Source organism: Ciconia boyciana, chromosome 1 (genome assembly GCF_034638445.1).
Source record: "Ciconia boyciana chromosome 1, ASM3463844v1, whole genome shotgun sequence".
NCBI classification, from domain to species: domain Eukaryota; kingdom Metazoa; phylum Chordata; class Aves; order Ciconiiformes; family Ciconiidae; genus Ciconia; species Ciconia boyciana.
Window position 1 is genome coordinate 73,744,710 of NC_132934.1, and position 26,987 is coordinate 73,771,696.

General features: G+C 41.2%; 1 protein-coding gene across 2 annotated transcripts; it reads left to right on the forward strand.

Annotated features, from left to right (window-relative positions):
• Window positions 1-26,987, forward strand: SLCO1C1 (solute carrier organic anion transporter family member 1C1). 2 transcript variants are annotated; one of them, XM_072849950.1, is made up of 15 exons: window positions 1-28; window positions 4,445-4,587; window positions 7,994-8,135; window positions 8,954-9,086; window positions 9,714-9,835; window positions 10,787-10,933; window positions 12,047-12,145; window positions 13,370-13,615; window positions 14,473-14,637; window positions 18,029-18,224; window positions 19,288-19,453; window positions 19,890-20,074; window positions 24,280-24,344; window positions 25,593-25,710; window positions 26,765-26,987. In XM_072849950.1, exons 2-15 carry the CDS (start codon window positions 4,462-4,464, stop codon window positions 26,985-26,987), a joined length of 2,133 nt encoding a protein of 710 aa, XP_072706051.1. In that variant the 5' UTR covers window positions 1-28; window positions 4,445-4,461. The 2 variants fall into 2 exon arrangements, with proteins under 2 accessions (XP_072706051.1, XP_072706043.1); XM_072849942.1 differs by lacking the exons at window positions 1-28; window positions 10,787-10,933 and having other exon boundaries at window positions 4,462-4,587.

Consider the following 26,987-nt stretch of genomic DNA (forward strand, 5'->3'; position numbering starts at 1 on the left):
CACCATCTCTGGGGATTTCTGCTGCCAGGTAAGATATGGCTTTTCTTCTCTTCGTTGAGTCGCCTTTCAGAGGGGATGTCCTTTAGCTGGGTTCATGGGTAAACAGTCTCTGTACCAGTCTCCTGCGTCCACCTATTCTAGCAAGTGCAGCTCCTATGCCTGCGGGCTGACACACAATAAAGGCATGTCTAAGGAGGCTTACTGCAAAGCAGAGGAGTTTCCACTGGGGGGAAGGACTTTTTTTTCATTGCCGGGAGTTTGAATGAGTGGAGGGGCACTTCGGGAACTGCCTGGCGGTGTCTCAGCCTGCCACATGCATGCTCAGGGACACGGGCTCATCCTCGGACCTGACCGTCAGGCATAGCCCCGCATGTCAGCCCTTGGGAGGGTGAGCACCGCTGCCACCCAAGCTGTGTCATAGGTGAGTTATCGGGCGTGCTGTTGGCGGGATAGAAAGCAGTCACCAGAGAGGGCTCCTGCATCCTGGCCAGCCAGAGCCAGGTACACAAGGAGGGCTCAGAGCCGCAGCTGTGAGCCCCAGTGACAGGCAGAGAGAAGGTGCGAGCGTGGCGAGCAGCTGTCCTTCAGGCAGAGTGCCACCCGCCTGGACTTACTCAGTTGTCGTAGGCGTGATGGGGTTTGTAAGGATCCCTTTGCTTCAAGGCACCCGCTGCAGTGTCTTTCCTTCCTGCTAGAATGACTGGTGATCGAATTCTGCCCACTATTTATTTCAGTGCTCCCACAAAAGGCAATTTTACGGTGGAACTTGCTTGGTTTGATTTGATTCTTCCTAAGCATGGTGGTAAAACACCGTGTTCTTCCCTTCTTTAACTTCACAGAGACTGAAATATCTCTGGTTTTGATGGCTCCTGTTTTAGTCCTGTCCAAAAGTACCTCTGTTCTGTGCATCTATTTCAGGGATGATAGTACAGAATACACTAACAGAATTAGACTCTGTTTTCACTTATATATCTACTCTTTCTTGACTATCATGGAGTAGAGCAGTTTTTTAGGACAGAAGACTGCCTTATACAGTGCTTTCTTCAATGGCTTGTTTTCTTAATCTCTGGTAAAAGTTACAAAAGGGATTTAGAAAAACTAATCCATGGAAACTCCATTGATTAAATGTCTTCAGAGATGCCTGAGTATTTCAGAGTGCTCTGCAAGCTTCAGAAGATGCTACCTGTAATTAGGAAATACTGCTTAGATGGTATTTGGTTGAAGGAAGAGAAAATGTGTTGTCTGTTTATGCTTTGGTACACTTGGTTTTTTTCTCCCCATATGGTTATTTGCTTATATAAGACCTGAAGATCTTTACTGCTAGAAAACCTGCATTTTGGAAGATTGTGTGCAGGTTTAACAATAACAACTGATAAAACCAATGACTATGTTTTTATCATTGCAAGTACTATGTGGTAAGGATACATACTTAAAACAACAAGCAAATCTAAATCTAAATCTTGTGCCAAGGTAACGGTTGCTCAGGTCTTATTTTTAAACTGTTAGTGAATAGAGAGAATGCACTTTACCCATATAATCATATCCTTTCAGTTAGGAGTTTATCTTCCAATAGATCTAGCTTTAAGAAATTTGTGTGTGTGTGTGCATATGCATCCAATCATAGACACTTCTGCAGTCATACATGTGTTAGATCACATAAAGAATGCATGATTATATGCATCTCAACTATGTGCATGCACACACACACACACATATATACAGGGAGAGATGCATGGAGGCTGCTAGATATAGAAGGCTTGAATTTAGCACTGTAGCCATGAAAGGGTTGAAATTGGCCCAGAGTGTCTCAGTGGTGATGAAGTCACTGCATTTATGTTGTCTTTTTAAAGCACAAGATAGAAAATAGAGAACAAACCCGACCTTTCTTAAACAAGCGGAGTGCCACAGACTGATTCTTTGTTGTTATCAGCCAGACTGGTCCAGTAACCTGACCTCAGTGAAATGTGCCACTATGTAGGATTAAGTTTTGCTGGCATTCCTGCCACGTCTGGGAAGGAAGAGCTGACACGGGCTATCTGTCCTCGTGTTTCATGACACTGGAGAAGTATGGTATCCAAGATATGGCAAAACCCCAAGGCTGTCACTATACCTGTCAGTAACAGCCCATCCTTACCAGCCCAGTATCTGCTTCGATAAAAACAGAGCTATCTCGGACCTCCCAGTGCAGTTGGCAGTGTATTACAAATACTCCCAGTATAATACCAATGGCACCAAAAAGTATTTGAGTGGCATAAGGCAAGTTTGCGATTAGAGTGAAACACTCATATTTATGCTGGTTGCACGAAAGAGGAAAGATTAAAGCTAACGTTGCAGTGGGCTGTGGTGCCACTGGGCACCCTGCTCTGCTCTCTGTCTTGTGTTAAGAGTTTCCCTCAGAGGCATTGTCAGGGCAACCGAACTGATGCTCTGAGGTATATGCTTGCAGGTTGCCCCCGGCCAGAAAAATACTGACCTCCGTAAAGCCATGCCATAGGAACAACTGGGGATACATTAAAGCCTGTAAAACTTGCATGGCTGTCAGTCCTTCCTAGCATGCTTCCATCTGACATCCAGAGTCAGATAATAAGTGGTAACAATTTTTATACTGTAATAATTTTTGATACTGCTGGGTATAAATTTTGTGTGAGTACTGCTGTCCATTTGAGAATTGTACCAACTCAGTGTGGCAGGATCTTGTATGCTGCTGTCAAGCATCGGTGTGTCCTATTCCACCCCCACACCTCCACAGCATTTTGGGGGTTTTTTGGTCAACCCTGCATATGGGGTGCAGTGGAGGAGACTGCGCAGGCCCCCTGCTCCTCTGCTGGACCTTCTCTAGTTGGATGTTGCTTTGCTCAGAGATAAGGACAATTCACTTACTTAGCTGTGTTTCAGATATTTTCCTTTTTCAATTTTTTCTTTCATTCCAAGATTGCTGTAATAGTATATGCAGAGCATTTCAAACCTTAAGCTAAAGGCTATTTGATGTGCTTACATGGCAGCATACCTTATGTGAGTGTCATGCCCATGCTCACAAGTTTGAATGAATTTTTCCCCACGTGAGTGCTGTGAGGTACATGCTGTCATTCCCCATTGTACAAGTTCAGAAGTGAGGCACAGAGAGATGATGTGACTTTTCCCCAGATCACAAGAAAGTCAGAAGCAGAGCAGGAATAGGTTATAAGTTTTCTGCAGCAAGCACAAACCATTCTTATTTTGTTATTGTTGTTTAAAAAAAATCTGTATACTCATTAGTGCTGACAAGGAAATGCATTACAGTCCCTGTCAGGGCAGTGTCAAATGCAAATATTTCTCTTATATGTAGTCAGTAGCTCTTATTTCATCTGATGCGATGGAGAGATCTCAGTGAAAATATTGGTACCACAGCCACAGTCTTTTTGCCTTGTCTGTATATGAACAGAGCCTAGGCAAGTATTTGCATGAGCAAATCTTAGCATCTGATATACTCTCATTATTTTCACTTACATTTCTGGAAACAAAAGCACCTACTGCACAGACCCTTGGGAAGCCATGAAAACACATGTATGAACATGTATATATGCATATACATAAAACCATATATATTTTTTACTTATGTAAGGTCTGTGTCTTTAGACAAACATAAAACAGGAACTTCTATTCATGTTTTCAGCCAGCAGTTCTATAAAACATGGTGCTGCTTAAAAGTGAACACAGAAGCTGATTTCATAAATGTTTTCAGATCTGATTTAGAGATTGAAATTAAGAACAAAGTACTGCAGTATGTAAGTAGAGATTTAAGAATTACTGATATCTTTTGTTCTCAAAGTGCAGTATTTACCTTCTTTGTATTTACCTGCGAAAAAGAAAATTCACATTTTTACTGTAACACTTGGCCACCGAGCCCTAAGGCTCTGTCTAAAATAGTAAAGGGAACTAAACCTCTTTATTCTTGTGTAACTCATTAGCTAACATCAGACGATTAGAGCTAATGTTTCAATCTAAAACAATTCAAGTCCCTCATTAACGTGGCTAGATTTCCTTTGATCTAATTACTTAATGTCCCAGATATATGGGAAATTCAGAGATCAGCTCTGAGAAATCCCTGCAGACACGGTCACATCTAGAAACATGAACTTACATATAGGCTCCAGAAATGTTGTTTAAAATGTTAACAAGCCTCATTTAGTCTGGTCAAATGTTCAATGAAATCACATTGATGATAGCTGGATAATGAAGATGAAGACTGTTTGCTGAGTATGATTTAATCTTCATTATTATAGGCAAGTGGATTGCAAATTTCCATAATTAAACATCCAGTGCACTGGTCAGATTCTGTTGTAAAGTTTGATAATTGCTGTTGTAGGGAAAACAGTACAGCGGGGTGTTGCTGTCACATGACGAGCTTTTGAGGCTGAGCTAATAGGATGCCCTTTTAAAATGTTCTCCATGTTTTCTGATTTAGAGGCAGGGGATATCATCATGGAGACTTCATCAAAAGAAAATACTCAGTTTTTCTCAAACACAATCCTGCCTGTTGACCGATCTTCATTCAAATCTGAATCTTCCGCATCCAAGGAAAAACAGTCGTGTTGTGGAGGTATAAAGGTAGAGTAAGAGTTTTTGAATATTCCAGTAGGGACTTAGAAAACCTCTTTTTTTGGTGAACTATCCCTTTTTCAGTTCTGCTTATGTCTTGCTGAGTCACTATGAAATTATTAAAGATATTTCTAATTCACAAAAAAAGCCTGCTTCAGATCTGTATTGGCCTGTTGTTTGGCAATGTTCAAATATAACATGTTGGTTGAGGCTTGTGTGTTATGAGATCTTCAAGGGTCATCCTCAAAGGTCACTATATCCTCCTTATTGCACCACCCTATTTTCCTGAAATTAAGAACAGGTTATTGGCAGACAGGTACCACAGGCAGCTGTTAGTACAGATTGCTTTTTTAAGATTGTAGCCATGGTGGTCTTCTGGGCTCTGAAAAATAATATTTGTATTATGGTCCATGTGTTTTGAGTGCTATATTATTAAAGTATTATTGTAATATTCCTGACTCCAGAGAATTCTGCATGAGGTGAGTTTGAAACGAAACTGCAGAAGTATCACCACTGTATCTGCATTTATCTCACCCATGAGAAGTACTTCCTCGAGGCAATGGAAGCTCCTTGCTTTAAGCCTCGTCATGTAGCTGTACCTGCCTGACGGTAGGACCGCTGCGCCTTGGAGGAGCATTCCTCCCTGTATGGGACACTGGGGTACAGGAGGCAACATGATGCTTTGCCTATTGTCTCTACCTGCTTTCCAAAGCCAGGCTGTAAAATGCTGACACTCTCTTGGGTGAGGTCTCAATAAATTACAATACAACGGCGAGATAAGATGATTCGAGTTATATGGAAAACGAGTCTTTGGCCTTGCCCAGTTCTTTTCATCTTGCACAGTCTTTATTTCTATTGTTTTTTTTTCTCTCTCTCTCTCACACACACACATATCTACTTTCAGATACTAATCCAGCTCCCAATACAGTCAACGACTTCAGCAATAGTTGACTGGAAGTGTATAAATCATAGAATCATAGAATCATTTAGGTTGGGAAAGACCCTTAAGATCATCAAGTCCAACCGTTAAATTATGCAAAGCAGTTAAGATATTGTGGGATTAATTGAGTCTGATGACTGCAGTGAAAATATTTTGATTCCTGAATATTCTCCTTGATTTTGTCTGATCCTGTAAAGACCCAGAAGTGGGGTCCTGTTTGAAACAGAAGATGAGTTGTATTAATAAAATTTGTAGCATAATAGTAATTCTATCATTGTTCCTCCACTTGCTGCAACAATAATCTGGTTCTCTCATTGAATAAACCTTCAGTCACAGATTAGCCAGTCAGGAATCAGCTTATTAGTTCCAAAAATAGAAAAGCAATAGTATTTCAGCTCAGTTTCTTTCTGTTCAAAAAATTTGTGTCTTCTGGAAACCTAAACTGCTATGATTGACCAGTAGGGACTTAGAAAACCTCTTTTTTTGGTGAACTAACTCTTTTTCAGTTCTGGTTATGTCTTGATGAGTCAGTATGACATTATTAAAGATATTTCTAAGTTACAAAAAAATCTGCTTCAGATCTGTATTTGCCTAACGTGTTACCAAATCAATATGCAGATTCAACAGGTTGTTTTTACCAATTACCAGCTTTCCCATGTGCTAAAATTGCCTGTGTTAACCAGAAAGATGTGGTGAATTATTTACTTACAGTCATTGACAAACCACAGAAGAGTGTGAAATCATGTGCACCTTTCTGTCCCAGCTCTAAATCAGGAGCGTTTTTCCACCACTGCACGCAGTCTCCATCTCCCTCCTGGGACAGTTGCAAACCCAGTAGAAAAACTTGTGCCAAAGAGAGACAGAGATGTTTGAAGTTCTAGTTTGACCTATACAATTTTCCTGTGAAAAACCATATTTGCTTTCACATTGCTATTTAAAATCCAAGGGCATAAACACACAGAAAATGTAAAATATTATGGCAGTATTTTTACTAGAGAGCTCTTTGAGAGCCCTCACTGTGGGAAATAAGAACCAGATCCTGTTTATTTACCCACAAGTGTTTCTGAGGGAGGAATAACCAGCACTGGATAAAGTAAAGTGTGTTGAAAGTGACAGAGATATATTTGAACCTTAACACAAGAATTTGCGTTCAACAGTGATGCCAGTGTTATTACCAATGTGCCTTGTCAAATGAGATGTTGTAAGGAGTATTGCACTGGAGGTGAGTACCTCGCTTCAGAGCACCTGCTTACTGGAAGTGTGATTGCTCAGAGAGCAGGCCTAAGGAGTAGCACAAGGGACTAGACCTCTCTTTATACGAAACATTACTGTGTCTTTTAATTTCTGGTTTAGGGTTTGGGGTTTTTTTTTAACACCTTTTACAAGGAGCATCCCTATGTATTCAGTCAACACAACCTGTATCTGAAGGCAGAAAGCAATGTTGTGGTTTCCATGACCAATTGCACGGTGTGTGAATATCCCTGGAGCTCGTAAACTCGGTAAGGCTGCATGCAGGGAAGGCAAATTTAGGCAATAGCTCTGCAGGAGTGAAACAGTTGGTGCTAAGGACCCTGCACTCCCACTGCATGCATTTCAGGGTGGGGAGTTACTTCAGACCGGCTCTAGTCTCGTCCCAGAGACTGAAGAGCCATTAGCTATTGAAGTGAATGTAATTCCCTTCTGGAGCACATCTTCCAGTTTAATTTTGTGTAAAAGGGATTCAGTCTGCACATTTGCAGTATGTACCAAAGCGCAGTAAAGGGGGTGGGAGTTTCATTTCCAAAGCCTGCTCCTGATTCAGACTCACACGCTAAAACATATAGTGATAACTAAGAGAAAATAACTGCCTCTGCAAAACAAAAGGATGAGAGAAGGTTGTCCACCAGCCAAATGCAGTGTGCACTCAAAAGAAAACGTATGTGTTAGAGCTTGCAAGAGATCTGGTGGGGAAAGGACGAGCGTGGAAGAGAACTGCCTGGCAGGTCACCGTTCGACTCATGGAGCCATGTAACATGTAACAGAGACTTCTCCCTCCTGGCCACCCTCCCACTTCAGTGGGAACAGCTTACCAGAACAGGACTCTAAAATCCAGCTGATTGCAAAAGCCTATTTTAAAAAATGCCGAAATGACTCGCCTCCCCACCAAGCCATACTTAACATTTATCCATGTTGTTATTGTGTAAGATAGATACCCCCTCCTTAGAGAGATCAGGAGGGTGATATATGTCTCTGTCCTTCAAAGCATCAGTAGCTTTGGCATCTACCTGAAATTAGCAGTGGCTGATAGCAAGTTCAGTTTATATCATTATTGCTCATAGGAAAGGGACAAATTGGCCTTTCATAAAAAATAGGAGAAATATTGACTTGGTTATTTGGGAAAAGGAGAGGTGGAAATGTAAAAATTGTTTAAAAATAATTCATAAAGTAAAGCCTTCTGTACTGCCTGATTTTAATCACTGTCAATTTCTTTCACAGATATTTATTGGTGCGTTGTCTTTTGTTTATTTTGCTAAAGCACTGTCAGGAAGTTATCTAAAAAGTACTATCACACAAATAGAAAGAAGATTTGATATCCCTTCCTCTTTGGTTGGCGTTATTGATGGCAGTTTTGAAATTGGTATGTGCTGTAGAAACCCATTTTTGTTTTCAGAAAAAAACAGTGATGCAATGTGTTGTAAAAAAATGATTGTATGAATATCCTCGAACCATTAAAACTGAGCAAGATTCATCTAGTAAAAATCAGCATGACTGTCAATAAGATTACATTGGATGGGATAGGGTTGCTAATACAAGCAATTCAACATAGTCCTAAATATTTTGTACTTTGATAAACTTAGTGTCTGGCTAATTAATACTAATAAAAATTTTGACTGTTGAATGAGAATTTACCTGCACAGCTTTCCGCTTTCTCTCTCCTTTTGTCAGCAATCCACCTCCCCCACAAGTGTTTGCCCTTCATGATTTATTAAGCAGCAAGAGTACAAACCTCTAACTGTAATCCACATTCATTGTCCAGTCCATCCCCTTCCCTCTTGCACTAAGGTTTCCAGCATGACATTGTCTGTTACGATTTCAGATTACTGAATCTCTCTCGTGGGTGTTCAGTGGACTGTGGTATTCATGGGAATGAAATCTTAGCTTAAGTGTATAAAGCTCTGTTTGATTCCCTCTTTTCCTGCTTTCCTGGTTTTTTGTCCTCTTCAGCTGGCACAGTCCTCCTCTTTTCCAGCTGCTTATCGAAAAGTTTATGGTTTTCTTATCATGGAAGGCATTGGTCTCCTGTAGGAATGCCTGGAAAGAGGGAGAAACACCAACCCCATGCAATCAGCCCTCTCCCCTGAAATCGCTGCCTGTACCACACACTAGGAATTGTTGTTTTAGGGGGTCTCTTATCAACAAGCCATAAAACTCAGTTTTCTTTTTGTACTCTCAAAGGGAACCTCCTAATCATACTTCTTGTAAGCTACTTTGGAGCGAAGCTTCACAGGCCAAGAATAATTGGAGCAGGCTGCTTAATTATGTCAGCTGGAACATTCCTAATTGCAATGCCCCATTTCTTCATGGGACGGTAAGTGCAAAGTGATCGGTATTTTCCAACTGGGCTATGCACACTGAATGTTAGCTCGCTAAAATATTTAAGCATTGATTGTGAAGACGCCCATAGAAATAGGCATGTGTAGATGTGGTTACTCAATTTAATATTTTTTTATGAAAAGACTTATTACTGTAGAGCAAATAATTTCACATATATGCTATGCTCAGTTGTAATCAACTTACAGTTTTATTAGTCTGTGATCTTGATCGGCCACATTTTGACATGGTTTAAGAATTGTTGAAGCTTCAGTGATGAAGTGATGACTAAATTCAGGAAGACAATCTGAGTATCAGACACAAGCCAGAGGATACACCGACTGCCTGATAATCTCAGTACAGATTCATGCATCATAGCAGAGCAAAGTGCCTGTAAAACTAAAATGCATCACTGTGACAGAAAGAGAACCGAAGGGACAATTTTCATGTACTACCGCGGTATAAACCGAGTTCCATATATCCCCTGTAAACCATCATTGGCAACACTGGATACAGATGAAATTTGCATTTAAGTGCTATGGGCCTATCTTCCATGGTAGTAACAGATCTGTTTGCTTTTTCTTATAAGTTGGGACAGTAAAAAACAACTTTGGTTTATAAACAGATATCGGTATGAAAGATTTCCTTCCACCATCAATTCGACTGTTAGCATCTCTCCATGTCTGCACGATGAAAGCCAAACTCCACTCTCAGCCTTGGAAAAATCTCAAGCAAAAATAAATGCAGGTGAGAATGATCTCTGTTAAATATTGTGATAACCATACTAAAATACATCAAAAGGCTCCCAAACTCTCATGCAATAGTTTATTAGAACGCAAAAAAAAAAAAAAAAAAAAAAGAAAAGGGGAATCAGACAAATCTTTCCCAAAGAAAAGCCAGATCTACTGGCTGAGGCAAATTTATTAAAAATAAATATATAACTGCCACTGCCTACTGCCAAGAGTTTTTCAGGCTGCAGCCTTTCCTCCAGCCCTGCTGTCTCCTCCAGGAACTTTCTGCAGCTTTGTGGCTTGCAGAAACACTAGTCTCCATGGGGACCTTGGAAAGTCATGGTCTTCCCTCTGCCAGGAAATGTACCTTTAGATCCTCGGCCCCCTGGAAATAGCCGCTTGGGCCTCCCAGCCTGCAGACCCCCCTTCTGGTTTCTCTCCCTGCCCTCTGACCCTGTTTTGCACACTACAAAGCTGTCTCCCCTCTGGGTGCGTTAAGCTCCTTGTGGGCAAGGAGCCTTCCTCCCCGATGCCCGGCCCTGAATAAGCTGTGGATGAGCAAATCAAACCCTCTATATGACACAAAACAAGTGTATGTTTGCATCCTCAGACCTGTGGATTAGATGTGGCTGGTAGTGCTCACTATCGTCAAGGTTTTCCCAAATCTTTCCATTAGGAGATCCCAGTTTTGGTTAGAAGGAAGTGAAAAAGGGTTCTAAAATGGGATGTGGAGTCAAATTTATAAAACTGGCCAACTTCTAATATCTTTGCCTGGAGCAGTTCATGCTAAACGTGTGTCCACTTCAAGCTGATTGGGTTAAAATTGCCATCCCCATACCCCACAAAACATTTTTCACAGTTTTCACACTGGTTTTCCCACTTTAGAAGTATTTTAGAAGTCCTGTGCATTTAGTGTCAAACTGTTATGAAAAACACATCGTTGTTGTCTCTCTTGTGATGTACCCAGGATGTGAAAAAGAAGCAGGTTCTTCCATGTGGATCTATGTTTTACTGGGAAATCTTTTGCGTGGAATAGGTGAAACTCCTATCCAGCCTCTGGGAATTACATACATTGATGATTATGCCATTGAAGAGAATGCTGCCTTATACATTGGTAAAATAAATATTTTTTTTTCCTAATGGATTTTTCCCCAGAGGAAACGGAGTCATTCTGAATAATGGAACGAGTGTTATTGAATTAACTTGCCCTGATTGTTTTGTTTGCATAATTTCAGATATTAAAGTTTATTTAACAGTCATGTACACTCAAGGGACCAAGTTCCCCTTTAATTATACCAGCACAGTTCCATTATCTTAATCTGAGGAAAGAATTTGACCTTAGGTTCCTGCTGTTACCCTAATCTTCCTAATTCTTCTGGATGCGGACTGCTGAGCCTCTGTGCACATTCAGTTCACTGGAAAGTGATAAAAAACATGTACTCTTTTAAGCACTTAAAATACTATTTCAGCAGGCACTCAAAACATTCCCTCCAGATTCAGGTAGAATTATAAATAATAGTGTTGAGGATTTAAAAAGTTGGTATCACTGTTTTCTTGTTGTGTTCATTGTCTGAAGACCTCTGCACATTTACCTGAAATATTACCAAAAAATCCTTCCCCATCAGCATCTTGTCTTGACAAGTTTCCAGTCTGGCAAAAGGCAAAAACTCAGGTTCTCTCTGTAAAAGATTCAGTCTTCCCAAATTTCCAGATCAATTTTGAAAATTCAAAATATTCAGAAAGTTTGGCTGAGCGTGTATCAAAACATGTTAATATTGGGTACCAAAGCAAAGTGATTTTTCAGCCTATTCAGGGCCCACCACAATTTAATGTGATCAGTTAACTTAAATAATTGACATTTGCTTTCCAGTTACTTTAATCTAATCAGCTAAAGGCTTTCTAGCAATTATAGATTGGCGCTGCTATTGAGTTTAGGCCATTAAGTTCCCTGACTTTTTGCCTTTGGGCTGAATTTCATTCTTTAATTGGAAGATAACAAAAAAAGTCGAAGTGTCAATGTAGTGGGGGAACTTTTATTGTTGGCTTTTTCCTTCTTGAAAATGTTCTAACTTGTGTAACTAATGTACCAGAGAGCAAAGGTTTAGCTCAGTATTTTAAGACTGTATCACTTGTTACCCATCACATGTCATACTTTGGTGTTAGATGCACCAAGAACCAGTGCTCTTTTTAACTCAGAAGCATAACAGTCACCTGTTTTCTATTTCAGGCTGCGTACAGACAGTTGCAATTATAGGGCCAATATTTGGCTTTCTTCTAGGATCCCTGTGTGCCAAACTTTATGTTGACATCGGCTTTGTAGATCTGGGTAAGTCAGAAAACTCGGGTTTTAAAAATTCAGTCAGGCTCCAAAATGCCTATTTTAGGCCAAGAACTATCTAGTTACCTTCTAGGCATGAGGGGCTAGCGGGGTTGGAGCAGGAACTTTATGAAATAAAAAGGATGACAGCAATGCAATCACAGAATCACAGAATCACAGAATCATATAGGTTGTAAAAGACCTTTAAGATCATCGAGTCCAACCGTAAACCTAACACTACCAAGACCACCACTATACCATGTCCCTAAGCACCTCATCCAAACGTCTTTTAAGTACCTCCAAGGTGACTCAACCACTTCCCTGGGCAGCCTGTTCCAATGCTTGACAACCCTTTCAGTGAAGTAAAATTTCCTAATATCCAGTCTAAACCTCCCCTGGCGCAACTTGAGGCCATTTCCTCTTGTCCTATCACTTGTTACCTGGGAGAAGAGACTGACCCCCACCTCTCTACAACCTCCTTTCAGGTAGTTGTAGAGAGCGATAAGGTCTCCCCTCAGCCTCCTTTTCTCCAGGCTAAACAACCCCAGTTCCCTCAGCCGCTCCTCGTAAGACTTCTGCTCTAGACCCTTCACCAGCTGCCCCGTGCAGAAAAGACTAGCAAGAAGGATGGGTATGGAGGAAGTAGGAGGCCCGACTCTTCCTCACCTCGGCAGATCTATGGCTGGAACCCCCCAAGAGATGCCCTGGTGAGGAGGCTCTGGGGGGACAGCAGGCACCAGGAGGAGGCAGGACTGAGGCTCAGGATCCTGCCGAGAGCTGTGTGCGTGCATTTTGCAATACACTGTCATTGCCTAGAAAAGCAGTCTTGCAATGGGTACTAGGGCTCCTGATTGCCTTCCTCCTGAGAAAACACTTTCCACGCCGTTTTCCCCTGGCACTCTTTGCAGAACAGCCTGACTGGGAGCAAGTGCATGGCCATCTGGACTACCCCATGTCCTGGGCCTTGCAGCCTCTCTGGGGACATGCGAGCGGCACGGCTGGGGACCCTGTGGTGTCAGGGGAAGGCTGCTGCTGTGTCACAGGAATCATCAAGTCCTTATTGCCTCCCCATAATTGCTCCCGTAACACTGACAGAGACACGCAGCACAGCTAAACCTGGTGAGGTGGGGGTGGACTTCTCTGGAGAAAGTCCCTGCAAAATCACCTTCCTTGTTATCAGCAAACATTCTCAAAAAGCATTTATTTGTTTCTCCTTTTTTTGACTTTCTCCAGACAGTGTAACAATAACTCACAAGGACGTGCAGTGGGTGGGAGCCTGGTGGCTGGGTTACTTAATAGCAGGTGTGATTAGCGTTCTGGCCGGCATCCCCTTCTGGTTCCTGCCGAAGCACCTCCCAAAACCAGAGAGCAGAAAGGACTCCAGCACCTCTTCCGAGCAGTCAAAGTTCATCACTGAGGATAACAAGGACCCACACAAATCTTATCAGCAACAACTGAAGATTGCTGAGATGGCAAAAGGCAAGTCACTAGCATTTCTTTCCTGACCGCTGAGTCTTTCTCTCACTAGTTTTTATACTTTAAAACTTTATACTTTCTAAGGCTATATTTTAATGGTCTCAGAATTACTATTTTCCCTCAGGTGTCACTCTCTACCTAGCTAGTATGCACAAAAAGGATCTGTTCATTGTTCCCTGGACCCGCTCTTGCATCCAGAATTTCTCCAGCTGAGATTTGTAAAATTACACTAGTGGCCCAGCAAATATAATGAAACTCTGCAAAAATTTTTCATACACAGATAGTGACTGTTGCAGAAGCAGGGGTAAAAAATCTCAGGTTTTCCTAAACCTTTTTCTTTAAGGCCATTCATTAGAAAAACATATACAATATCTGATCAGAATAAGGATGGGCACAGACTACATACGGTATTTTAGGAAGCTATCTGGATTTAGACACGAGCTGTTTTGCATGGTTGCATTTCCTTGGCCCTACTTTGCCAAAAGCATTTTTCCTCAGTACTTGAATCTCTGTAACTCAATATGTCTGTGCTTACTGTCAGCTGTGCTGAGCACTCTCTGTCCCCAAATTAAGCTAAAAGATGCTGTGGTTGTTGAGGACACATAGAAACCAAATCAGTCCTGGTTTATGATCAAAAGAAGATATATAAAACCAGATATCTCTTCTGGGAAATTGATGCTTAGTATTTTGCTCCACTGTTCCCTCATCCAGAAATGGGGGAGCTCTTATGGAACTTCATGGATTCCTTCTGAAATGCTCTGCAGTCCTTCTTTGGAAGGTGCAAACATGTTGCAAAGCATTATTCACAGCAGTTATTCTCACTCTGGCCTGGTTGTCATTTCTGCCATTTTGTCTTGCAGACTTCTTGCCATCACTGAAGAATCTCTTTGGGAATCCAGTTTACAGTCTGTATCTGTGTGCAAGTATCATTCAGTTCAATTCTTTAATTGGCATGGTGACATATAAGCCAAAGTATATTGAACAACAGTATGGGCAAACATCTTCAAAAACTAATTTTGTTATAGGTAATGCTATATCTGCTTCTTGATATCTTAAAAATGGACATTTTAGGAGTGGCATATACATACATATAGGGAAAATTGGATTTTTTCTAGGATACGTTTATTACTTCTCCTTCCTTCTCTGGCTTTAAGTAGTAGCTTATAGAAGGTAAGTTATTTCATTTCTGCTTTAGCACTAGTTAGCTCTGAGTTCATCTGTGCAAGAGTTACTGTGAAAGATTACATTATTTGATACCTTGTTTCCCATTTTACCAGAAATTTGAAAAATAATGTATGCACAGCACAAGAGAATAATTGAAAAGAGAATTAATTTTTAAATACTTTACATAAATTTGTCATCAGACAGATCTGTTCCCTTGCTGGCTTCCCATTTATTTCAACGAAATGAAGATCAACTCAGTGAATGCTAAAGGCCTGACCATAAAGTAGCTGTGATATTGCCAGTGATTTCTTACTTTCTGAAGAGGTTGGTGTTAAATAAAAGGAAGTCAAAGTCATATCAGTGATCACACAATACATGCGTTATAAACCTAACATTATCTCAGTGCAATGCTGGCAAAGGAAAAATAGGTATTTCTGCCCTAACTTTGCCTAAGAGCCTTTCTCTGTTGTGAAGTTCGTCTCCCAAGCCCTCCCATACAGCACAAGAGAGAGAGATGCTGCTTCTGCCTTTGGGTACCACGGTGGCCATTTTTGGAGATGTCTTCAGGATGGTGAACTTCACTGCCCAGTTGCAGAACCTGCATGCAGGCTTGGGTTCAGTTCCTGAGGTCCAGGGATTCAATAGCATTAGACAGCAAAGAGGTTTACATCTATCCAATACAGAGGGAACTGCCTTGTTTCAGAGCAGCATTAGTTGCACAGCAACGGAGGTATATATATGCAGAAAAGCTGTATTGATCCATTGTGCTATGTTAATTCCTTAAAGATAGAGGCTGGAATTTCCTGGCACGAAACTCCTGAAAGCAAGGAGAAATCTTCAAGCATAGTCGATGGCCAGAGAAAGTCCAGAAAACAATCCCTACATTCAGTACAGTACTTCTCATTGTGTTTAAAGATTTTCTGGAGCTAAGCTTTCAGGTATGTACAAACTGAGTGAGGATTAAGATCCATCTGATTTCGCAAAGCATAGGGACTATACCCAACAGAGAATGTGTGATGGCTTGGCTAGGGAAGGATCCTGGCTGAGTGGCCATCCCTGCAATAAGGTGTTTCACCCTCCTCCTTTACCACTCTCTCCAAATCCACCCTTGCTAAGAAACTAACAGTGGCTATTTCCCTTTCCCTGCCTCTTTTCCTATTTCTTTTTTTTTTTTAAACAATTTCTATCACAATCTCTCTGATAGATATCAGAATTGTCAGAGCAATTTGAAGCACTATAACAAAAAAAAAAAGCAGCTAGAGGTCATAAGAGGGTATTTTTCCATAGTCATAACCCAAGGAATGTGCAAGAAAGTAAAATGGCGCCTTCTGTGTTTGCATGGTTTTCCTTAAATAGCACACTCCCCCCGCCCCATACCAGTGTCAAGCAATAGAGTTATCTGTAAGGATATGAGGCATAAACAAAAGGGGTGCATAGGAAAGGCAGGCAGAGTGCGGGTACTCTCTGGTGCGTCACACAGCTCCCAGTTTCAATCCCAGACTCCACTTGCAAGCAAAAGAGAACAGGAAAACCTGCGGCTTCAATGTGTTTGGATGGGGCACCCACATGAGATTGTATAGTGACTCTTAATTCACATATGCTGCATTTTGAATGCTGCTTCTAAATCCCCTGAAGTACAATTTTCATGCATGTACAGAGTGAAAAATGCCACCCCAGTGAAGCTTCCTGAAGCTCACCAGTAACTGAGCTACGCTCATGTACTCAGCCAAGACACTGACTTCTGGCTTTGCTAGATGGAATAAGGCTTTTTCTAACATCAAATATACCTACTAGCATCTCTTCTAAGCACTGTTGTGTTTTTTTTTTTTTTTCCATCTGTACAGCTGCACCAAATACTGACTCAAGCCAGAAATTCAAGGGATCCTAGCACATTTCCTAGTACGGAGATTAGACTCCAATGTCATAAACTAGGCTTTTATATCAAATCATTTGAAATCATGTTCTAATACTTCCAGTCCTCTGAATAAACTTCCAAAACGTCGTCTGCCATACGAATGCATGTATGCTTTGGTACTTGCTTGTGTTTTGTACGCTTGCTCGGCTCAGCACGACTAGGTGTCAGAGTGAATTAAAAGCCGCAAACTGCGTACACAGCCCTGTGCAAGGGGGGAATTTAATGTGCTGGAACTGGCTGGTAAAGCTGGGAAAATCATTTTCAGTAACAATGAAATCCAGCAAAGGGCACCTTGCTTGCTTATGCAGTATCTTTGATGGTGGTCTCTATTTACATCTTTTTTGCATGTACTGAACGGGATTTTTTTTGGTCTTGTTATCCATGTCTATCAGTATGGACACTGCTTTGAGCAAAGCTGTCCGGGTAAGGATTAATAGTCACCCAGTTTTGCATGTTTCCTTCAATGCTCTTCCACTCAATTGCCTGAAGCCTGATGCAAAAAGAGATCCCATGGGGTATACCTATCTTTTTGCTGTTGCAATAGTCACCTAAGCGAGCATTTCAACAACCAGAACTGGAGAAATTCCCTAATTCTCCTGGGCATAGAGACGATGACATATCACTGTCTCTCTCCCTCTTGGAGACTCCTCTAGGGGATCGTTCATTTCATGGTTGAATCAAAACAGAAGAAGCAGGTCTTGCTCCAGATTTCATAGCACTGTAGGTAAAACTGAATTTGCCCTCCCGCAATGAGCAGTTCAAGCTCCTCCTGTCAGTGGCAAAGGGAAGGAGAGAAGCTGCCCTGGAAAGCTGGAGTGGGGCAACCCCAGCGAGTGGCCCCTGTTGCTCCTGCTGTTGCTGTTTGGGTGAAGGACACAGGGAGGTTCTATAGCAAAGCCCCAAACTGTGCGGTGGGACCGTGGCTGTCTTGGCTGCCCTAAGCAGCATGATACCCCAGAAAACTTCTCTGTGCCCAGAGCAGCTCTTGTGAGAAATGACACTAAACTTATTTGAATTAACACTATGATGATCCCTCCACTGACAAACTAACAGTGGAGAAAACCACCTAGCTTAAGAACCTGGAAGATCATTATCTAAACCTTATACATAATCTGTCAAAGAACCAGCAAAGAAACATTTCCCTGGGAGCAAGCTTTTAAAAGCAGTCCCAGCACCTTTCTAGGAACAATCCAAGTCCGGACAAATAAAGCGCCCCAACTGGAGGTTTTTCGTATTTTGTGGCTTCATCTTATTGCTGCTGCTGTTTTTTGTGGCTGAGGAGGATAGTCCATTGAGCTGGGTTTTTCATTAATACGTTTTTTTCTGTTTGATTTCAGGTCTTATCAACATTCCTGCTGTAGCCTTTGGCATATTCTCTGGGGGACTGATCATGAAAAAATTCAGAATCAATGTTTTAGGGGCCGCAAAACTCTCCCTGGGATCATCTTTCTTTGGTTACCTTTTGCTCCTCTCATTATTTGCGATGGGCTGTGAGAACTCGGATGTGGCCGGACTGACCGTGTCGTACCACGGGTATGCTGGGAAGGGCACGCTTCAGCACAAAGTGCTACTGCAAACTGAACTCCTTCCTCATTTTATTCCACAAAGTATATATTGTCGAAGAGAGAATGGCTGACCTAAATGTGCTTCCCAGAAATTTGATTCAAAGTGGTGGAAACCGCTCCATCTATTCCAGCCAGCACTGTGTTGGAACCCTTTCATCATTGTTGCCTTTAGCCCAGAGGGGTTTATCCACAAGTGCAGATTATTTTTCTGATTACTTTTTAACTATTATTGCCATGGGACCCATCCTTTGAGCCTAGAGATTTCTGGAAATGTGAGGAGCTCAGTAGGGGGGGTGAGATTCGATTAGTTGTTCCTTGACTCTGTGTGCTGCTGAACAACCCATGGCATTTAATAGCCTCTGAACCCAAAACTTAAGGATTCATGGATTAACCATGAGTTAGCCATTATGTTAACCTGAGGCTAGCACTTTTTTGGTCACTTTTGCCCCTGCTATTACTCTGTAAAGCTCACTTTGTGGGAGGAGTTTCCAGCACTAACTCCACAGAAGCCCCAGGAGTTGCCCTGCTAGTGATTTCAGCAAAGGCTGGCTGAAACTGGCAGACAGCTGTTGTGCAAGGTATCAGCCCCTCAGTTTGGGTGAATCTCGTTCTGATAATTTCCTCACTAACTTCTACAGTGACGGTTTCCCGTAAGTAACTCACTCCCCTCTTTGCTCTCTTTGATTACTAGAGTAATCAAACTTTTTTGTCCAGTTTTGTTAAAACTGCATCAAGCCTCGGATAACGAAAATCTTAGAAAATCCGAGAAAAAGCATGAATAGAAGTTGTTAGCTGTCCTCTTAATAAAGTAGCTACTATCTCACAGTACGTGGCGTGATATTGTGAAAACCTTTTGATAACAGAGAAATTAGAATTTACACTGCTGCATGGATGTGAAGAGACAACACCTTAATGGACTACAGACAGAAGGTCTGGCCAGGTGTGCCTGGCAGAGAGCATAACCCATGATTTGATAATGATTTCTTCCACAGCTGCTAGAAAACATCCGTGCAATTTCTCTTTTTCTCCAGAACTAAACGGACAACTGATTACGAGCAAGCCCTGTTTTCAGAGTGCAATTCAGGCTGCGCATGTTCCAAGAATGACTGGGACCCCATCTGCGGGGAAAATGGAGTTACCTACATTTCTGCTTGTCTCGCTGGCTGCCAGGCATCCAATGGCAGTGGGAAGAACACCGTAAGACAATCTTTCATTTCCGTATGTGATGTGGTAGTTTTCCTAATACCAGTTCTCTCAGAGTAAGTGGATTAAAATTGAGTAAGGCACGTCCTCTCCAGCCTGAAAGTCCTCAGTTTTTTTTAACAATCTGCCACCCACATTTAAAATTGTCTCAATTGCTGTTTCCAGCAGAAATCCCAAGCAGAGAATGTGGGGGGGGGGGGTTCAGCTGTTCGCTACCAAAACTGTTTAAAAAACCCACTAAATACATTCATCAACAGTAAATACTTTCTTCATAAATTTCTCCTTCAATGAACAAGCCTTTTCCTTTGGAAGAACATTTTCCAGTTTGGGTTTAAACTTTCGGCTACCCAGAAAAGCATGATGTGCAATTCCTGAATATCCACTTCTCTGCTGTTTAGATTATCATACACTTTTGCCTGCTGTCTTCCAGGTATTTTTTAACTGCAGCTGCGTGGGAACTTTGGAATCTCCTTCACGAAGCTCCTCAGCTGTGGTGGGACCATGTCAAAAAGGAAATGAGTGTCCAAAAATGTTTCTGTATTTTCTAATAATATCAGTTATCACTTCATATACTTTGTCAGTAGGTGGCACACCCGGATACATACTGCTTCTAAGGTAAGAAATAATTTCTGCTAGCATTGCCAAATGTTTTCAAGGTGTTTTGACATGTGTAACTGGGTCTCCCTCCCCTCCTAGTATTGTGAAATGTTTTCAGCTATGCAAGGTGGCTGTTAAAATATTTTTTTTACTGCGGAAAAGCATCCTTATAATTTGACAATGAGTTTTCTACCATTGGAGCAACAATGTGCTTATGATTATATCTACCAGCAATACCTTTCTGGTTTTAAACATGCTATAGGAGGCCTGGTTATCATTTAAACCAGATTCCACTTCCCTTAATGCCTTTTACATTACCAGAATGGTGTTAAGTGGCCTCTATGCAAATGGAAATTAGCTCTGCATGTGCCAGTGTGTGCACATGTATGCTTATAGGTAGCCAGGTTTCCTCACTTACTATGGATACCGATGTACAGCTACACAGAGGTGATCTAACCCAAACCCTCTATTTACACTCAACTCTTCTCCTTTAGTTCATTTTATTATTCCATATAGTTGTTCTGTCCCAGATTTCACTCTTCAAAACAAGGATAGATTTAGCATGAGATTTTTTTTTTTCCGTCATAATAATCACGGGTTTATTAAATGCTTGTCACAAGTGATTGTTCCAATATGTATTTAACTGCTGGAACTATTTGTGCATCACCAAGTGTAAGCTTTTAAGCTAATTTTAGAAAGTCCAAAAGGAATATAATACTTCCAGTGATTAATCTGGATTTTTCTCAACTTCTTGCAATTTTTGGATTCTAAGTGCTGCTCCGCTTTGTTTTGGAAAGCTTTCTTTCTCGGTTCCTCTTTCCAAATTAGTTCCAGATGGGTACATTCTACTTCTCAAACAAAACAATGATAAATACAGTTTAACTAATCTTTATTATTGTTGTGTTTTCTTACCCCACAATTCTCTTTGTTTTTGAATGACATTTTCTGGAACAGGCCCTGTCTCATTGCCAGTGTCTTTATATCACATGAAAAAAGCCAGTGCTAGAACTGGCTGAATATAGGCTATATAGAAAAACCTAAATAAAGAAATGTAACTGCAGCTATGGTTCCAGCACAGTCCTTGAACCAGAAGTAATATTCACACAGAGACTTTCAGAAATGGTTGAGGTGAGAATCCTTCTCTACTGCCCTCCACAAACACTGCCAGTGAGGTATATGCCTTAAACCATATAAGCTGCATAGCTTTCCCTGTCCACCTTGTAGGGTTACCATTGAGTACTGCAAAAACACAACGCCTCTCTGTCTCTCCAAGGAGACACTCCAAGAAGAACAATCATATTATAATCCATTTTAGGCAATTTTTACTGAAGCTTATGCACCACTGAAACTGTCCATGCACCGAGAGGAGGATCATTCACAAGCTGAGAGCTTGTAGCAACGTCTTCAGGATTTCCACTGGATTGCCCTCTGTGGTTTCTTCTGACGCAGGGCAATTTTTTGTTGTATAAATATCGGCATAGGGCTATGCAGGGATGCAGTTTCCTTCCCCTCTCCCTCCACATCATGTCCCCTTTCTATCCATAAAACATATGGTAGAAAATGCACAGATAGGGTACCACACAGGGCTTTGAAACCATCGTTGCCATGCTCAACCTCCTACTTTCCATCTTGTCTCCAGTGCACAAGTGTATGGGACTAGACATTCGTAGTTGAACACCTATGAGCTTAAACCAGACAGAGTTGCCTGCACTTCTCAACCCTAAGAACTTGCTCTCAAGGGACTCAATGCTTAAAGGATTTATTTAGAAAAGCTTAGAGAGGGTTTCAGTAATGATACTAAACCATTTTGTTATATGAAATCAGCAAAACAGCTTTATTTGTTCTGCTCCAGAGCTTTTATTTCTGTCGAAAATCATTTTACTTTGAGAGCCATTTAATTGAAACTGAGAAGTTATGTGTTTTTCTGCTGGATTGAAGGCACCCAAATCTGATGTGCAGATAAATAGAACATGTTTCAGTAAGTTCAATCCTTTTTTTTTTCTCTGCAAATGGCCTGTGGGCACAATTCCACTTTAAGCTCACGCTTGCTTTTCTGAAATCCACCACTGACTGGCTTTCCTTGAAAATCTGTCTGAACTGAAAGTGTGCTTCTGTTCCCAGAAAGAAAACAAATGCTCTTTGAAAACAAACAGTCCCAAGGTCAACTTGCAGACTTCATTAAGTATTTTTTTTCCAATTATCTGATTTTAAAATTGTTCATTATTCAGTCAGCTCTGATAAGATTCCAGCACTTAAGCAAGCTGATGTTTTCAGATGAGCAGATATCGTTGCACCTGCCATGGAGCACAAATACAGCTAAATCCCTAAAAGCCTATAAGATTTAGTGACATTTACTTCAAGGGTTTACATGACTGAAATCATTGAAATATGCTTACAGCTAGTGACAGAGTCCTTTGCTGAAATGCCTTTTTAGTGGTATTAGACTAATTACAATTGCCAAGGACCTTGGGAAAGCCCTGAAGTTTTGGAGAAAAAACCCTGCAATTCAGATAGTTGTTGTTCAAGCACAAGCTATTAATAGTAGGTGATTAGGCAGTGAAAAGGAAGTCTCAGATCTCCCTGAGAGGTTTGGCTCTCACTCAGGATCTCAACGAACTCATGCTTCTGTGCAAATACAATAAAAATGCTCAAACATTTTTTTTTTCCATCTGAAAGAGAAGATTTTGTTTGCAGGATATAAATCCTATGGAACACATAATAAATATCCAGTTATTGGTTTTATTTTCTACTTTTTGCTTTCTATGCCCTCACATTTGGTTAAAAGGACTTCTAGGCTGAGCTTGCTTGTGTAGCATGTATCTGATAGCAGGGCAAAACAGTGTTCTTCCAGCTCAAAGTCATATTACATTCATGCCTGCATAGATGGCAGTGCCTGTATAAGCCACAGTATAACAGACTGTATGATGATAACCCATGATCAGGGAATTAGAGAATAAAGCGCTCAGATTACAAAATGAGATGCACACAACGATTTTGTTGTCCATGGTACTTCAGTGTTTTCCATATATGTCCTTCATGTCCTTTTCCATTTTCACTAAATTAAGGGAAGATGACCTGAATATAATTTACAATATGGGTTCTTAATGCTGTTCTGGCAGCTACATTGGGAAATAATAAAACATCACTGGTGGGGAACAAAAGAGCTCTTCTGCAATGTCTTTATTATATTTGAAAAGGTATTCCTGATTACATGAATTTCTGCAGAAGCTGAGTCCATCCTAGTTCAGAGCACATAGACTGGACCACCAAAGCGCTATGTTTAGCCATAATGACAACTGAATTTCAGCCCATTTTTTTTTCTTTTTATATTGGATAGAATGACTGTGACAACAGCGAGTTTTATCAATTGCCATAATGATACACATGTGTTACTCACCCCACGTATCAAGCATGTCCCAGTTTAATTGTGTGACTGGGAATACTTACATGCTAAAAGTAAAGCATGTACTCAGGTTCTTGCTGGATAAGGTATTGTAATAGACAGTCTGATACATGCTGGGTGAACCAGCACACTTGAGCAGCTGGTGAGGTTAGCAGCAGATGAGTCTTATTAATTTGAGTGGCTCCATACACACACTGCTGCTAGCGTGGATGCGAAAGGCAGCTGTTATCCTGCCCACCACCTCCACCCTTCTAGAAGAGCCAGGATGATGACCCAAGGCTGGAGCAGGGCTGATCTGGAGCCAAACGGACTGATGTATGTGCTGGGCCCCCGCTGCAAGCTCAAAAAACTCAAAATGCAAATGGTCTGTTCTGTCAGAGAATGGCTTGGAGGATTTACCTTTACAGGAGGTGTGATCCTGATCCTAGATACAGTGCAATGAAAATCGAGTGCCTAAATACCTTGTACTAGCCTGGGTCATGATCCACAATTTCAGAAGTGTTTAACTGAATTAGACTATCCAATGGTGCATGATTTCACAACCAGTTTTCTTGTCCTGTGTTAGTAACTCGTAAGTGCTGGTATTATCTGAAAATGCACCACCTTCTTAAAATGTGATATTGAATATAGATGTTCAGAATTCCTAGATACTGTTCTGATTTTATCACATTATTTATGTATTTTTGTAATTCTGTTAAAGTCAGTGTCAGTAAGGAGGAAAAACTCACATTTCTTTCCTTCCTCTTGCTTTCCATTTGTGTTCAAACTACCCACAGTCAATTCCTTATTTGTATCTAACACCTTTTTTTTTTATTTTTAGATGCATTAAACCACACTTGAAATCATTTGCACTTGGTATCTATACCCTGGCAGTAAGAGTGCTTGGTAAGTCCAGTTGTACTCTTGGGTCTCTTTTCATATACTCCTCACTAATCGTTTATCCTAGAATTAAACTGTGATTGTTGGAAAGAACGTTGTCTAACTAACAAGTTAATATTACATGATTAAAAAAAAAAAAACTAGGAAAAGGGCTGGAAAAAAGAAGCAACGTTGTATTTCATGAATTGTATAACTATGTCTTAGGTATAATAAAAGCATACACTGCTAACAAGGGATCCTTTGGACTATGAAGCTAACATCAAAATTACTTCTTGTCTCTCCTTATTCAACAACAAGCATAAAATAACAGCTATGGCTCAGAATTTGTGATCATTTTTCAGGCATATTTTCATTAGTTTCTAAGGGAATTAATCTAAATACAGGTGTGCCTGAGGGCAGGGTTCACTGCAGCCTTGTGGTGGAGCCACCTCTAAGTTTTCTCTAAAATCAAGGGTACCGTGAGATGCCAATGATCTGGAAACTCTAAAATGCTCTAAGTCTTCATAGAAAAGGTAATAATTAGCAAGAAGTAAGTCACTTATTTAAACAGAGCAGACTTAGATGAGCTGGAGGAGGCAGATGAAATGACATCAAAACAAGCTGTTGGCTGCTTTCTCACACCTTTGCAGGCCAGGATTTTCCCTCCAGGCTTACTTTCTTCTCCAGCAACCATGGGTGGCTCCCCAGGTTGCACAGAGTCCAGGATGTCCCCATTAGCACCTGAAGAAAGGCTTTTCCTTTCCATCACCCACAAGCACTGCAGTAAGTTTGGCCCTGCCACAATAGGATCTCAGGATATTTGCAGGATACTTGTAGCCCTACTGCAGGCTCCCAGCCCCGCTGTCTTTCTCTCCCTTCTCACCCCTGCCAACCAACACACAGGAGACCCCCCACCCCCAAGCTGAACAGGCTCCATTGCTCTCAAGAAAGGAGAATTATCTCCTTTTTTTTTTTCCCCAGTAGGGTCCTGCAGGGTGAGGAAACCAAACAATTGCCAGTACTCCTTCCGCTGACTTCCACAGGCTTTTTGATGTTCAGCTGCGTTTCCTCCCCACCCCGATTTCCCACAGGGAGGAAAGGGCGGTGTGTGCCTGGGCAGCACAAGGCACAACTTCTTGAACCAGCAAATGGTGTGGAAGTGTCATTGCTGTTCGAATGTATTATTTAATGTTCTGCCTGAACATGTCTCTAGATCAGAACTGATCACCCTGGAAAGTAACCTTCTTGCCTCTATTTATTTGTTAATACACCCAGCGGGAATTCCAGCCCCGGTGTATTTTGGAGTGGCCATCGATACCACTTGCCTGAAATGGGGAAGCAAAAGATGTGGGGGAAGAGGAGCGTGCAGACTCTACAACTCCAGTGCACTCAGGTAACAGCTCTTCTCCATTCGTTCTTTAACTTGTGTTCTTTAAGTACCTCTACTGGCACTGGTAGAAGAATTTCTGTCAGAAACTTTGAGTGAAAGATTTGATGCCATATGAAAGAATCTGACTAGCAGTATTAACAATAATGCTCACGTTTTAGCATTCTCTTTTGGTTTAGTCTCTTTTGGGGGGGCATCATCTTATTTCAATATCATCTGAAATTATTTAAGTCACTTGATTTTTCGCCCCAAAAAATGTTCACTTAAAACCTCAATTTTATGCTAAGGCTTCACCCATCTTTTAACAACTCTGCTGTGAGAGTGTGGGAGTGTAAGTAAATAAGTAAGTAAATAAGTAAAAGGGCTGTTAAACCTCATCATTGCTCCGTGTTGGAGCTGGACCACAAAAAGGAAGGGAAGGGTGCCACAAAGCATGCTTGGCTTATCTAGAGGCTTAAGTGCAGTGTTGTCTTTATCAATTTATTGCTAGAGGAGAGTAATTATCTGAACTGCATTCATGAAAGGCATTACCAGAATGGAGAATGGAATAACAATAGTAAAAAGAAAATAACAGATTGCCCTTCCCCCACCCCCGGGAAAAAACATGAGGGGAGGGTACATCTTGTTTTGAAAATTTGAACAAAAGAACAAAAGCTCAGTTGGGACTCATTACTAATAAAACATAATGATGTTATTGTTGCTGCTGTTGTTGTTACTGTTATGCCTGTAAAGCAAAAATACCATCAAATGGTCTTGGTATCACTGGTACGGTTTATGAGGCAATGAAAAAATAAATTAATTGCCCTAGAAATATTAGTGTTATTCTCACAGAAGCACATCGGGGTGGAGGCGGTCAGTCAATGCCTGAGACGCTTTCTTGGACACAGACCATACAATACCTGACCTGGGTGAGCTGGCAAATTCTTGTCTCCAGGGTCATCACCTTGCTTGAAGAGGTTTCTGACTCAGCCTTACCACATGAAAATATGAATATGTCCTTGATGACTTCTAGTTGTATGTTGTCTTTGAAATAGGCTCTGATCAATCATTTCTCTCTCAGGTACGTGTACCTGGGGCTGACTTTGGTCTTGGGCACGGTGTCCATTTTCTTCAGTGTTGCTGTCCTTTGGGTTCTCCGGAAAAGGTCTTCTCCACAAGATGAGACCCTCTCAGCCAACGGGGAGAGAGGCACCTGTGGGACAAAGAGCAGGAAAGATAACTTTGTCAATAGTGACCATTTAATTCAGACAACTTACTGGCCAGAAAAGGAGACTAGACTTTAG

Coding starts and splice junctions, on each gene's coding strand:
- SLCO1C1 (XM_072849950.1), top strand. CDS start 4,462: ATGGAGACTTCATCAAAAGAAAATACTCAGTTTTTCTCAAACACAATC. Junction 18,225..19,287: donor CTGACCGTGTCGTACCACGG/GTATGCTGGGAA, acceptor CTTTTTCTCCAG/AACTAAACGGACAACTGATT. Junction 19,454..19,889: donor ATGGCAGTGGGAAGAACACC/GTAAGACAATCT, acceptor GCTGTCTTCCAG/GTATTTTTTAACTGCAGCTG.